The sequence below is a fragment of the Globicephala melas genome, chromosome 8 (assembly GCF_963455315.2).
Source record: "Globicephala melas chromosome 8, mGloMel1.2, whole genome shotgun sequence".
Lineage (NCBI taxonomy): Eukaryota > Metazoa > Chordata > Mammalia > Artiodactyla > Delphinidae > Globicephala > Globicephala melas.
Window position 1 is genome coordinate 84,646,127 of NC_083321.1, and position 14,822 is coordinate 84,660,948.

Here is a 14,822-nt window from a genome sequence, read left to right on the forward strand (position 1 = left end):
GAACAGTTCATTTTATCGTCAGGGCAGGGACTCTGTCTTATTCACTGCTATATCCCCAGTACCTCGTAGTATGTTTGTCACATGTCTCCTTAATAAAAACTTATTGAAGGAAGGCATTTTTCTAAAGCGTCTTCATAATACTTATTAAACTTTCTTAGACCATGTTTATCATGTACAACTATGCTTATGAACATAATGATTCTCTGAAATGTACCATATACCCATGTAGTCCACAGAGTCTAGTTGGTTCTCCCTCCTTGACATCTCTCATACCTGTTCCCCACTTCCATCTCCACTGCCACTTCCTTCATTGAATCCCTTTCCTCATCTGGATTATTGTAGTTTTTAAACTGATATCCTACCTTCAAATCTTATACCCTCCAACGACCCTTCCCATTGCTGCCAGGGTGCAGCATCTGTAAGATACAAGTTTAGTCTTCTGCTAAAATACTTAAATGGTTCCCTTTTACTTAGAGCAGTGAGTTTCCAGCCATGATGTTCTAACACACTGATATGTCACAGTCATTTGGAAGGTGATAGGTAGCATTTGGAAGGTGATAGGTACCTCATAGTATTTGTGCTGTCCCTCATGAAAATGAGTCCAGAGAGAGATAAAAGTGAGGATGGTGCCATATTTATAATTAGCTTTTAAATGGTTCATGAAATCACAAGGATAGAGAGAGACAGAGCAGCTAAAATGTCCAATGTCCATTTTCTTTACCACCTTACCTAACTAGAAAGAGCATACTTCTAAACTAGACCTTGACAGAACGATAAACTCAGTACTTTTCTCCAGAATGTTTTCATTATGGCAATACCCTCTTTACTTAGTGATTTTTATTTATGCTTTGTGTTTGTTGTAGATGATAGTGCTTTTAAAATTTTTTAATAGATTAAAGGCATTAATAGAGGCACATTGTACTTTTTAATACAGATATTGTACATTTTTATAGTTATATGTTTCTAACCCTTCAAAGAATGAACTAAAAGACAAAAAGCTCAATATGAAAATGTCTTTCTCCATCATCTCTACAGTTTTAGTAGGTTGAAATTGTGTTTCTGAAAGGAGTGATTGCCAACTTAAATTTGTTTGTCATTGTCATGAATTGAGGAGTATAATGCAGCACAGACAATATGGTATGGCATCAACAGTGGGATCATCTTACAGATCAGGAAATAGCAAGACCTTAATGTTGTCAATTACAAGAAAGTCATAGTAATACAAATCCAGATAATGTTTTATCCATTTAAAAGTAAGTTTTCATCATTTTGAATTTGTATTTTCCTTCAAATAGATAAACATGTATAGTGGAATATTGAGTTAAGATGTTTATACTAACTCACTTTCTAATTTATTTTGTATTGTACTTATTTTGTGAAGGCCACTTGCTTTATAGTAAATGTTAAAGGAGCATATTAAATGATTCTAGGTGTTAAAATACAATTAATTCAAGTATTCTGCTTGACATATCACAGTACAGATCTCAGAGCCAACAGAGCAACTGGAGATTAGGGGAAAACGCAAGAAGCAAGGAAATCACAGAGAGGGGAGCCCAACTCTGCCTAAATCCTTGGCTGAGTGTCACATTTCACAGGCTGAGGGAAGACTCATAGGAAACCAGGCTAAAAAAACAGCAGTTGGAAGCCATAAGAACAAAACAGAGATGAGATATAAGTAGCTGAGTACTATGGGTTAGAGAGAATTTGCAGTTTGAATCCAGGCAAGGTAATTGTCTATTAGAATAGAAATCTAATAATCCTCAGAAAAACCTAACAGAATTAAGTTTTTCTATAATATATTATCTAAAGTATCTAGTTTTCTACAAAAATATGAAACGTAGTGAAGCAGGAAATTGTGATCCGTGGCCAAGAAAAAGTACTCAATAGAAACTCTTGTTAGCCCAGATTTGAATTTATCATAGATTTCAATGTAGCTATTTTAAGTATGTTAAAAGAATTAAAGGAAAATATAGGTATGTAAATAAACAGATAGGTAGCCTCCCCAGAGCAATGGAAACTATATTTAAACAAAACAAAAACAAATGTGGTATTAGACCTGCCTGAAAGCACAATTACTGTAAAATTTTTGCCAGGCAGGCTGAAAAACAGTTTGGAATTGTCAGAAGAAAGCAACAGCAAACCCGAGGACCCAGTAGAAATAACCCTGTGCAAAGAACAGAAAGAAAAAAGATTGCAGAAAAATGAACAAAACTAAGAGAACTGTGAAGTAGTCCATTATACATGTTCTTGCAATCATGGAAGGAATGGTAAGAAAGAGGCATAAAAATATTTGAAGAAATCATAGCCAAAGACTTCCCAAATTTACCGAAAAGCATTGATAGATCCAAGAAGCTTGCAGAGAGCCCCAAGAAAGACAAATACAAAGAAAACCATTCTTAGACACATCATAGTCTAACTGCTGTATGATGAAGAGAAAATTTTGAAATCAGCCAGAGGAAAACAACACTTATTGCTACACTTCAAAGAAAAAACTGAAATTATTTCTCGCTGATGAAAAAATTCAAGCTTCTAAGAAAAAATTAGAATTTTAGAAAACTTATATCCACCAGTAGCTTCCCAGTACTTTGAAAGACATTTAAAATGATATTGACCATGATATTAAGAAATATGATTTTTAAAAATATTGTATAATGAAATGTGTTAATATTTGAAGATCCATATAAAGAAGATATGCATAATTTAATGAACCAGTATTTTCCACATGACTGGTGCACAGTGTTATGAAATCATTCACTGGTAAAAGATCCATTCAAAGTGCAAAGTAGACCAATGGATTTTAATGTAACAGAGTACAGAAAGTTTATTGATAATGGCTTCAGATTCCACATTGTAACTACTTTTTAAGAAGCTTCCACTCATCAGTGTTTATTGTAGTATCAAAGGAGAGTAACTGCACTTCTCTAAAAAGGCTGTTAAATTACTTTTCCCTTTCCCAACTACCTATCTCTGAGAGACTGGATTTTCTTCGTATGTTTCAACCAGAACAATGTATTGAATGCAGAAGCAGATATGAGCATCAAGATATCTTCTTCTGAGCCAGACATTAAAGAAATTTGTAAAAATGTAAAACAGAGCCCTTTTGTTTTGGAAAGAGTAGCTATTTTCATAAAAACACTATTTATGTTACCATATATGTTAATATATAATAATGTAGTGTTTATTATTACTTTTAAATTAATGAATTTTTAAAAATTCTAAGTTTCAACTTCTAATACATTAAATGGCAATAGATATAATCCACCTTAACAGGAGCTCTTTGGAGTCCTTTATATATTTAAATGTATAGGTGCCGTGGGACCAAAAAAGCTTGAGAATTACTTTGGTAATTCTCTGGCTCCACCTTTAGATAACAGATTCCTTTGAGAGCACCAGACTGGAAAATTGGAAATACCTTGTAGCTTGGGAGATTAGTGTTCTTCAGTATACAATGACATTCAATTTTTGTTGACATCCTTGATTATTTTCAAATGGACTGTATAGTAGTATGCTGTTGAGTTGTACTGCTTACTGCCTCTGATGGCAGCCTTTTCTTCTTCCCTTCTGATATTTGTTTCCAGACCTTTTATTTTTAGCAGGGAATTTTACCAAGAAAGCAATAAAGGACTTTTGCAGTAGTGACTAATCCTTATTTTCTTTACTTCTTCCTTCTTTGGCTATGTTTAGAGGTTGTCAAGGAAGAGCTGTACAAAGAATGTAAGCAGACTTCAGTAGAGGGCTGCACAGTCAATTGCTATGCTATACTGAGTTGTTATTCAGTTTCTGGGAAACAGCATTAATCATTTGAAATCAAAGAATCATTGAAGTTTGTCTCATATGGTGTGAAAAAGAATTATAAAGTGGGTAACTAAGAGAAATTCGTCCAGAATTGTTTTTTAGTCCTGCTTACTGCTTATAAGCTGTTAAATGCGTGTGACAATGTTTGTTTGTATTTCTTATCTACCAGGTGACAAAACCAATCTGCCAGAAATAAACTTATTATAAGGGATGTTCATTACATAAATGTGTAGTAAATTTATTTTAACATTGCATTACTTTGTTCTCACAAAACAAAAGTAAAAAAGCCTAAATACCTACCTACTTGGATGAAACTGTATAGTTCCCAACTTTCTGTATCTTGGTATTCTATCTTATTTTTTAATTGTTCTTAGTTACTTCGTACTTAATTCGAATTTAGAAGGCCCTTCACTATCAATGAGCTAATACAGATCTGATTGTTGTTTTAAGATTTATTGCGATCAAAAAATTATCAGATATTTCTGTACTCTCTCGTCTGGCCTTTTACATTTTTACCTAATATTTTTGGTAGTTTTGAAACTTGCGTAGTGGACAAGAGCACTAAAACAAATTTATTTTACACTTTATTTCTTTGATAGTTGAGTTACATGGAAGTAATTAAACTGTCAAATTTGTCCCATATTGTGTTTAAGGGACTTAATAGTGATTTACTTTTTGAACCATATTTTGTTTTACTTTTGAAATGACATGGGTTTTCTTTCTCAGTGCAAATGATTATGGTTCTGAAAGTCACATAGAGGCTTTTTCCAGAATAAAAGGCTTCTAATTTGAGGATCTCAGTTAGGGATATTTATTTGGGGCTAGAAATAAGACCTGATTATTTATGAGCTGTTTTCTTAAACGACAATTTCCCTTGCCTTTTCTTAGGCTAAAGATGAAGAAGAAGCCTTTCTGGATTGGAGTGATGATGATAATGATGGATTTGATCCAAGCACACTTCCAGATCCAGATAAGTACAGAAGCTCCGAAGAATCAGATAATGAAGATATGGAAAACAAAATTAGGTATGTTTCTACCGTTGGTGGCATTAAGAATATGGGTCTTCTCCTTTTAATAACTCCAAAAGATGTGTGGAGACAAACATCTCATGCTCTTCTCGTCATTTTAGGGGCCCTTCTACTGTTTCTGTTAATTCCTGTTAACAGATATATTGGGTGATATGAGAGTTGTATCTTTTTCTTTGTCTATTCTCTTCTTGTCTCTCTCTTTCTGAATCTTTTATGCTTAAGTATTTGATGCACTAGGGTATATTTAGTGCAAACAGAGGTAAGATTTTATTTTGATTCACTGTTGAGATTGGTGTTAAAAATTATTTCTGAATTTTTTAAAAGGGCAGTTTTACTTTCACATTCTTTGATGTAAAATTAAGTAAGAAACACATAAAATAATGGAAAACTCATACATAAACAGCCTTTGACAAATTCTCTCAAATTAGAATCTGTTCATTTTAATGTGGACTTACTTGCTGCCATGCCAAAAATAGATGAAATGTAATGAATTGAATGGCTTGCTCAGCACTTGTTTTCAGAGTACTATGTATTAGATTAAATTGAGATTCTGTTGATTTAAAAGTTGAGAATATTGAACTGCATGGTTCATGACTGAACTAAATCAATGAGCCTATTTAGGCACAAGGGGGAGGTACTAATGATGGATGAAGTTAATATGGTTGAAAGGGAGAGGAAGCTTGTTGGAACCCCTAAAGTTGCTAGTCTGAAAAGTTTGGAGTTGAAAAAATAGGCCACAGAGAGCTATAATCCAGTTTTAACTAAGAGCATTATGAAAAGGTCTCAAAAAGATTATCCCCTTAAGAGAAAAATGCTATAGAGAGATCATTTCAGAGTTACTCTTTATTTTAATATTGTGCTCATTTAAACATAGTATTATTTTATAATAGTGAAAATGACTTATCCAAAATGCAGTCTTCCCATGTGATGCCAGAAACTTGAGACATTTGCTATTGGACAACTAGGTAATGGACATAATAGCTTTACTACCACAAGAAGCACCACAGGTGAAAATAATTTATTAGGATTTAGAAAAAATATTTAAATGATAAGGGTTAAATAATTTAGGTCCAGGGCATAATTCTAATCTTTAGAAATTGACCTCTAAGAGTAAATATGCATATTCTACTTCAGAAAATACACATGTCCAGACCTTGATGAACTGTCAGTATGGTTGTTTGTTGCCCTTTTTATTCTTATATAAATGTCCCTGTTTCAGAGTAGTTTATGGGATCTCCATTTTGATAGATGTGATCTAACTTAACACGTATAACTTTGTATCATTAACTTCTAAATGCTCTGTGTAATTTTACTTTCTGAAGGGAACTTTAATTGGTTCTTACAGTTTGTTATTTGGCCATATTTTCCACATCTGTCTAACATACCTTTAAAACATAGAGCCAACCTTTGAAATCACTGGTAAGATGTCAGCAATCCTTCTGTATCTGATTCATAAGGATTTTTGTCTAACATTTTTCATGATAGTTTCTGGGTCGTCCTTAATCTACGTACAGCAGACATTTCATTTCATTCTTTTGGCATCTCTTACCCTCATAGTGACATTTCCCTACTACCACGTAGTTAATATGACTTGTTCTCAAATAGTTTCACATTTCATCTTCTTAATGAGCTTGTAAATGCTTTGTAGCTAGAAAATCTGTCTTTTTATACCAATACTTTCAGCTCCAGCCTTTACTCATCTCCCCAGCATTAATGTCATAGGCACAGAAAAAGGCCCTAAAATACTTGTATTGATTAATAGATTTATGAAGGAGATTTATAGAGTAAAAGAGAGAAACATAATGATAAGCAACTATATAATTGGTCCTAATAGCTTAAATGATACCAGAGATGACAGAATAGATGTTTGCAGAACTGGAAGAAGCCAAGTTCCAATAGTGTAATGGTGATGCACAAGATGGTAGTAATACCTTGAGAGATGCCAAAGCATCTTAACTCAGTGACAAGTGTTCAGATGGGAAATATTTAAGCATTACATGAAAATTAAAATAGTTTTAAGTTAAGGCATAACTGATAACTATATTAGCAGAGATTGAAAGGAATTGATAAACTTGTCTTAGGCTGAAGAAAAATTATCTTGTTGTTGAAAAGAATATCAACAAGGACTTTATTCCTTTAGTACATTTAGGGGCTTCCTAGCAGTTTTGTCTTTGTATGAGCACAGTGATTATCTAGTCCACCCTCCTCCTCTTATAGATGAAAAAGCCACGGCTTCGAGGGATAAAATCATTTGTCTGTGATCACAATACAAGTTAGGCACAGGTCAGTGTGATCTGCCTGAATCAAATTGAACCTCTGGTTCTAATACTCCAGACAAGTTATATAGAATTACTATGGCATTAGAAGAGGTAGCTCAGGAAAACTACCTCAAGACAAATTTAATGTTATTTGGCTGAAGACCTGATCCATGGACTAACCATAGGATAGATTTGACTGGACCATGGTTTCCCTACCTCAGCATTATTGGCATTCTGGCCCAGATGATTTTTTGTTTTGGAGAGTTTGAGGTGGTTGTAGACTGTTTAGCATCATCCTCTACCACTAGCACCTCCCCAGTTGGGATAACCAGAAGTATCTTCAGACATTGCCAGGTATCCTTTGGGGAGCAAAATCTCTCACAGTTGAGAACCAATGGACTAGACCTGGGATGGTAGAATGTATTACTAGTGCTTAATTGCCCCATCCCTCATCCAGGATAGGCTTTGTCTGTATTCCCTTCCATTTAGTCCTAGCAGTCCTTCTCAAACAGGGTCCATCAATCAATCGGGATTGGTACACAAGATAAAACCTGTTTTCCATTCCTGGACTAGAAGGTAGGATTTAGGGTAAGTTACAAGTAATAGTCTACATGTGAAATTTCTATTTATACTCTAATTTTCCCTTCTCTCTTGAAATTACCTCAGTGGCAATGAATAAAGATATATGTAAACTAAAACCACACTGTTTTGGATAAGAAGAGGCATTCACAAGTAAATTCACGTACACTAGAATTTTGACAGTAGTAATTGCTGCTGCTGTGTATAATAATAGCGCCAATTCTATCTTCCTATATTGTTCCAGTTCTGCTACATCTTTTTTTCTTTGCCTCTCATGGACATGACCGAATGCTAAGATTTTGTGATGTTAGCTTTAGAGGATCCTCCTGGCTTGTTCACAGGTTTTATTTGGTGCACTGTTTCTGGCTTCTGCTCAATAATTGTAGGACAGCTAGTGTTCCAGCCTCTTGGTCATCCTCACTCTGCCAGTAGGTTATTCTCTGGATATTAATTTAGCATTTTCAGATATGAGTTTGTATAGGACTGGTTATACCAATTAGAAAGTGGCTATTAGTCCCAAACTAACTAGTATGAGCTAATTTCTTTGAATGTTTCCTTTCTATGTCTCTTTTTCCTTCACTTTGGTGACACCCATAGATATTCAGCACAGGTAACACATTTGTCTCTCTACATGGAAAGACACTTAGTCAGTAGGAAATAGGCAAAGGAGAGCCAGATTTAGTGGAGAACGACTGAACTTGGGGTCAGTAATTCCTCCTCAGGGAGGTCTGATAGGATTTTAAAGAGTTTGTACCTCTGTCCTCCTCCTCAGCTCAGTATATAGCCACAGTAGAATTTAAACCCTCCTTAACCCTCTGTAGAATTATCAGAATTGTCATCTCTAACACTGAGATTCAAAAGAGATTCTCATATATAAGATCCAACTTCTTTAAGTTAGCATGACAAAAAGAGGTACCTTGCTTATAATATAGTCCCAGGGACAATGAAAATGATATGACCCTGAGTTCCTTTTAAGGAACTTTAAGAATGCTGCCATTAATAGCTCCATTTATCCTTAGAAACAGAGCTATAAAATAGGGGGAGTGGGTAATCTACCCATCGTACAGAAGGAATGTTAGCTGGTTACTCAGTAGCAGATGCCTGAATTCCATTGGAAGCTCTAAGCTTTTGTGCGCTATTTTTGAAAGTAGGTATAGAAGGGAGAGCTTGCTTTGATGCTCTCTGCTTTCTTTTCTCATCTTCCATCTTACAAATGGGTCCATGCTATCTATGTTTTACTCTGTGGTTTTCATTTCTGATTCCTTCTACGGAACTAGCATAGGTAGAGTTAATACGAGATATTGGGATTTGTTGTTATTATTATTGTTATTAAAATAGACAGAAAATTTAGTAGGAAACCTAGCTCTTTGTTGCAGCGGACTTTGTGACATCAGAGAATTCACTGGTCTGCAGGGAACTACACAGAATCATGTGTTCTTGTCTCCAGTGAGTTTTGATATAGACTTTCATACCTTTTGAGGACATAAGACCTCGAATATTGCATGTAATTATCTTTGTGCTCATAAGTGATTTTTCATTTCTTAATCTCCCAACTAGTCCATACAGTAGAGTTATACTGCTTTCACAATAAACATATTTGACTAGCTTCTATATGTGGTGCCAAGAGCTGGAGAAGCAACTTTCTGCATTATTTAAATCACATTCTGATTATTTAAGAGTTAAAAAATTTCTACTTGATCTGTAGTCTCTGGCTTCTTGTCACATTTCCTCCATCCATTCTTTCAACTAAGAATTTTTTTAGTACCTATCCTGTGCCAGGCATAGTGCAGGTACAGAGGATAAAACATTAAGCAAGAAAAATACCTTTCCTGCTTTCACAGAACTTTTAGTTCAGTGGAGGTTACAGATGGATAAACAAGCAATTACAAAACAACATGGTGGTTAAGTACTGTGATTTGTGCACGCGGGGAGGTGATGGGGAGAGGGATGGATGAGCACGAAAGTGATGGGCCTAACACTTGGGCTTGGCAAACCAGAAACAGCTTCCTGAAGGGAGTGATGGCTAAGCTAAACCTGAAGTAAGTTTAAGTTGTAAGAGAGCAGGGAGAAGGTTAAATTGCCCTTCTAAAGAATATGGCAATTTAAGAATATGGCAATTTAATTTAAGAATTAAATTGCCCTTCTAAAGAATATGGCAATTTAAGAATATGGCAATTTAATTTAAGAATTTGAAGTGAGACAAGTGTATAACCATATTCCAGTTAAACTCTTCTTTCAATAAAAGTGTTCCTTTTAGCTGTGCCTCACAAGCTGAGAGAGATTTGGTCCTGAACATGTAATCTAAGATTAATTTTTGTATATCTAGTAGTATTCATTATATTTGGATTATGGCCATCTTCTTGTGAATTGCTAATGATGTGAAAATTACGAAGTATTGAATATGATGAAAAAGAAGCAGCTGGATGTTCCAGATATTCATTATCCAGCCAAATTAAGTTTTTAATATTTATCATCTTAACCTTTTTCAAGCAAAAAAGGGAAAGAAAAAGGTTGTGGTTAGACTGTTACTGCGTTATATCAATCTTTTCTTCACAGAACACGGTCTCTGACTAAGATTGCTTTATAAAGAATTGTTATATGGTGGGGTATTTGGTAGATTATTCTAGGTGGTATAAGACCACTCACGTGTAATTTGTACTGAGACTGTTGGCATAATTTAGACATGAAAAGCTCTATATGGATTGGTACCTTTCCTGTACAGGGTATATTTTCACATCTAATATAATTAGCTGTTCTTTTTGCCTAGCCTGACACAGCTCTGAATCAAAAGGCTGATCAAGGATTTTTGTCTGGTTTTCCATTTGTTTGGGGGTTTTGTTTTGTTTTAAAAATCTGTTTTATACTAGTTTTCTGTTTTTGAGTGAACTTGCCCATGTATCATGCATCTCTTACATGAAGGAGATGAACCACTTTAATCTGTATGGTTTCTCCTAGTGTTCTGTGACAACTCTTCAGTAAATTTTGCCCAGCAACTACTCTTCTATGACTTTACAGTCAGCTTTGTAATACATGGAAGGCTTTTCACCTGGAAAAGAAATATGTATGCATTAAAGATAAATTTGGGGGGAAGGAAAATTCCCAGAAAGCATTTTCCTTTCTTAACTGGTTTTGGTTGGGGCTGAGTATGACACATTATGTATTTTATATTAATTGGTGGCATAGTTGGCACTAAATATAGGGGATGATTTTTTAAGGGGATTTTTTTTACTCAGAGTCTAGGTGATTGTTAAATAGGATTGGGTATAGTTTTCACTTACTGAACCAGTGTTCATTGGTGAATCTAGCTGTGGGTGGTAGATATGGAAAGAAGTTGGCTCAGCTCAGTGATATATTGACTTTATTGTGTGCCTGCCATTCTTTCCTTTTATTTTTTTTAACTTCAGGAGATTATCTCTGATTCCAGTATGCCTAGCAGCTTTCAAGAGTAAATCTCAATCACCTCCTCTTCTTTGTGAAATACAAAGTTCATGACCTATCAAAGTTCATAGAGCTTTTATCAGCACTTAACATGAATTGTGAATAACAAGAAGAGTTAATTTACTTGACTTTCTTTAAATTGTGTTCCTTTTGTCTTTTTCCCTTTTGCCATTGCCCTAAAACAAAACAAAAGCATATCCTGTGTGATGTGAAGCATGAATGGACAAACTTCCAAGGCAGATTGTTGGGGTAGCAGGGAGGGTGGAGTGGGGAAGGTGGGAGAGGAGTGGGAAGGCAGTATTATTTGTCTTGGGACTCTTAGGGGAAAGGTTGCTACCTATTGAGGAAGGAAGGCATTATTTTCTGGGGTGAGGGTTGGGATGGGGAAAACACATTTTGAGAAATTTGAGGTTTAGGAAGCTCTCAGCTTGACCTTACTTGCAGTCTCAGGTTTTGCCCTGTGCTTTCTACCCCTCTGTCATTTAGCCACCCATTGAATAACTGTCAGTCAGTGACAGTGGTGGGTTTGTCATGTTTCAGAAATACTAGGATCTCTAAGAAGATGGATGAATGGCTCAGGATGCTATGAGGCCAAGGTGAACCACCTAGTAGGTTCACCTAGTAGATGAAACATCTAGTAGGGTTCTCTTGGCTGCTGCCCTGATTATGGTGCATGTTGACTGCTTTCACCGAAAAGACTGTTGAAAATGATACTTTTCAGGACCATCCTTGAGAATGACACCGCCCTTTTTTTTTTTTTTACTTCACATTGCTTCATGTAGAATGCATTAATACCTACTGACTATATTATGTTATTTAGTTATGTCATAATTTCTTTATCCATTCCTCTTTTAGAATTTTAGGTCATACTCATGCTTAGTTGTTTGGTTTTGTTTTCTTTTGTTTTTGCTATTATAAGTAATTCTTTAATGGATAACTTTGTTGAACATTGGGTTTTCTCTCTCTTGAAATCATTTGAAGGACTAATGAAGAGTTAGTCTAAACTGTAAAACTTAATTTTGCCAGATAGCTAGAACATTGGGGACATGATTGGGTAGGTGATGATCTTGAATATTAAAAGCTAATCAGTGAAAGTAGTTTGAGGAGAAAAGCTGTTGTGCTTTTGGGGAGCAGATATATTTTACATACAGATTAGTAGCAAGAAAAATCCATAACATAAACCCAACTTGTATGAGTGTTTAAATATTTTTTTTAATCTGGGAGAAGAGAAATCATGTGTCTTCTAAATTGCTGCAGAGGAGAAGTTCTTAACCTGAACTCTATGGATGAACTTTAGGGGAATCTCAAACATCTTGAAATTGTGTGCAAAATGATGGTTTGGGTGTGCATGTAGCAGACACTCCCGTGCCTTTATCTGGAAAAAGTGTCACGAATTTTCATCAGATTCTTAAGTGGGCTTATAAACCAAAAAAATAGAGATTGGGGGAGCCAGAACTTTTTCCCCATCCCAAATGATGTTTGTGTTTTTTAGAAGGAAACATGTACATGGATCAGTAGTGTGATTGCAGTCCCTTGTGTACTGTTGCCTTCTCACAGTCCCCAACCTTTTCGGATTATTAGAATTCTGATCTAAGAGGATATCATCTGCTCTTGCAGTTATGTTTGTAATGAATGCTGAGCCAGTCAATCTTTTCTTTGACTAAATTGTTTTTACAGATCCGTTTCTAGTACCGAGCAGCTAGAAAAGAGACATTAAGGACATGATACATTTTCAGTTCCATTTCTATATGCGATAGCCTTCACCATCAGAAGGAAACTGGGCAGATTTTATGGAATGTACTGCAGTAATTAATCTTCATTAGGACTGTTGCCATGGCCCTGTAAATGAAAATTTATGATGAGGGGAAAGTCTTTGGCACAACGTATTTGAATACCAGAGTGCCAGTACTTAAGGGTAGGTATAGAGATCTCTGAGAATTTTTTTAACGATCCCAAGGTCATTTATTATTAGCTTAAAATTCTTTAAGAAACAGTCCAAGCTATATTTACTGACATGAATGCAAGAAGGAGAGTTTTATACAATACGGGCACAAACTGGACATGCAGATGCTGAACTCTTGGTAGCTTTCCACACACAGTTGGGCAGCATGTTGTAAAAGGACACCCAAGGGTTTCTGTGTGAGTGAATACTCCGCTCTCCACCTCAGTCCTCAGCTTCCTTGCAGCTAGCTCAGCCTGCAATTTCACCTGATTTCTTTCCTTTGCATTCCAAAAAAGAATGAGAAAACAGCATGAGGTTGAAAGCTGCACAGACACTGTAGTAAAGGGAGTGTGCTTTCTTCCAGCAGCCCCTTGTCCTGGCATTTGTTAGGTTTCTGAACAGGCTTGTACGGTGATGTTGGTCCTCCATTTTATGATGTAGCACACACCAACTTGCACAGCCTTAATTGTGCATGAACAAAGGCAGCCAGTACAGAAGTAAGGAGCTCTAACATATGGCATCATGATGCTTTCTGGCTGCACAGTCTTCCAGGCTTACAGAATCCCTGGTGATTCTGGTTGCCATTTTGTAACTTAATTATTGGAACTGCTTGCCCCAGTGTCCTTGGAAGTTTAGTGCTCACTCCATTACACTGTGTTTCTCTAAAGCCCTGCATACACCAGGGAAGAAGTCGAAAAGTTTTCCCGGCAAATCTTTTCTTCTATAGTGCCTTGGCCACAATCATATCAGACAGCACTTGGAACATTCTTGAGACTTGGAGTAGCAGTTCCAAATTCAGCACCCTTGTAGCCCAGGGAATGTGGTTTCCAGGTTACAGAGGACATTCTGATGTCTTGTATTGGAGTTTATTCACAAATCATTTATTTAAAGTATGCTATTTAACAATCAGTAGTCTTCCTATTCATGGCAGATACTAATGGTTACATTCTTCTTGTTGGAATGTCCCATCCCTTTCTACATCTGTTAAGACTGTTGACCAAAGCTTCCTAAGGGCCAGAGAGAGAATTTGTAAAAATCAAGCCAAATAAGACTTGGTAGTTTCCTCTACATGGAAAAATATTGTATCAAGGAATCAGGCTGTCTCCTTTTGTCTTTCTGTATCAATACATAGGAATTTAAAGTATGTCTGTTCCTGGAAGAATGGTCTCAGATGCATCTGTACTATGGTTCTATGAACCCAGAGACTGAATGACTTGCCCACATGTACCACCACATATAGTTTGGGAATATGGATCTACATTCCGTATCCTAAACTTAGCAACATGTGGAGAAGTAGGAGTTTTGTGAAATTAAGTCTGTTAGAACAAAGGCAGGCTACTTCGCCCTGCGGGATATTTGTGACTTTTGGAGTCAGATAGACAGACCTAAATTTGAATGTTACTTTCTTTTACAAGTTGTCGACCATGGACAAGTTAAGTTACTTAACCTCTCTGACCCTCAGTTTTCTTCATCAGTCTTTATCAGATGATAATTCTTACCTTGCAAGGTTACCATGAAGATCTAACTAGGGTAAAAAGAAAGCAGAGTATGATATGTAATAGAGTCATTAATATATGATAATCATTTTAATTACTAAAAACAAAACTGTAGCAGGAGTTTTTAAATGCGTATATACATTTACAAGAATAGAATTGAATGTCTTCTGGGATGTGAACTTTCCTTCTTCCTCATCAAAATCATTCATTAAGCCTCAGATACACAACATGGCAGGCCCTATATTCAAAACAGTCTGCAAAACTATCCTACAGACTAGATAGAAGT

At 35.8% G+C, this 14,822-nt stretch overlaps 1 protein-coding gene across 2 annotated transcripts in view; it reads left to right on the plus strand.

Annotated features, from left to right (window-relative positions):
• DDX10 (DEAD-box helicase 10) overlaps positions 1-14,822 on the plus strand; it is a 296,493-nt gene that overhangs the window by 254,034 nt on the left and 27,637 nt on the right. For both annotated transcript variants that reach the window (XM_060304012.2, XM_030836487.3), the window contains exon 17: positions 4,684-4,820. In XM_060304012.2, coding sequence (XP_060159995.1) covers positions 4,684-4,820 — 137 coding nt within the window. The remainder of the gene's footprint in view (positions 1-4,683; positions 4,821-14,822) is intronic.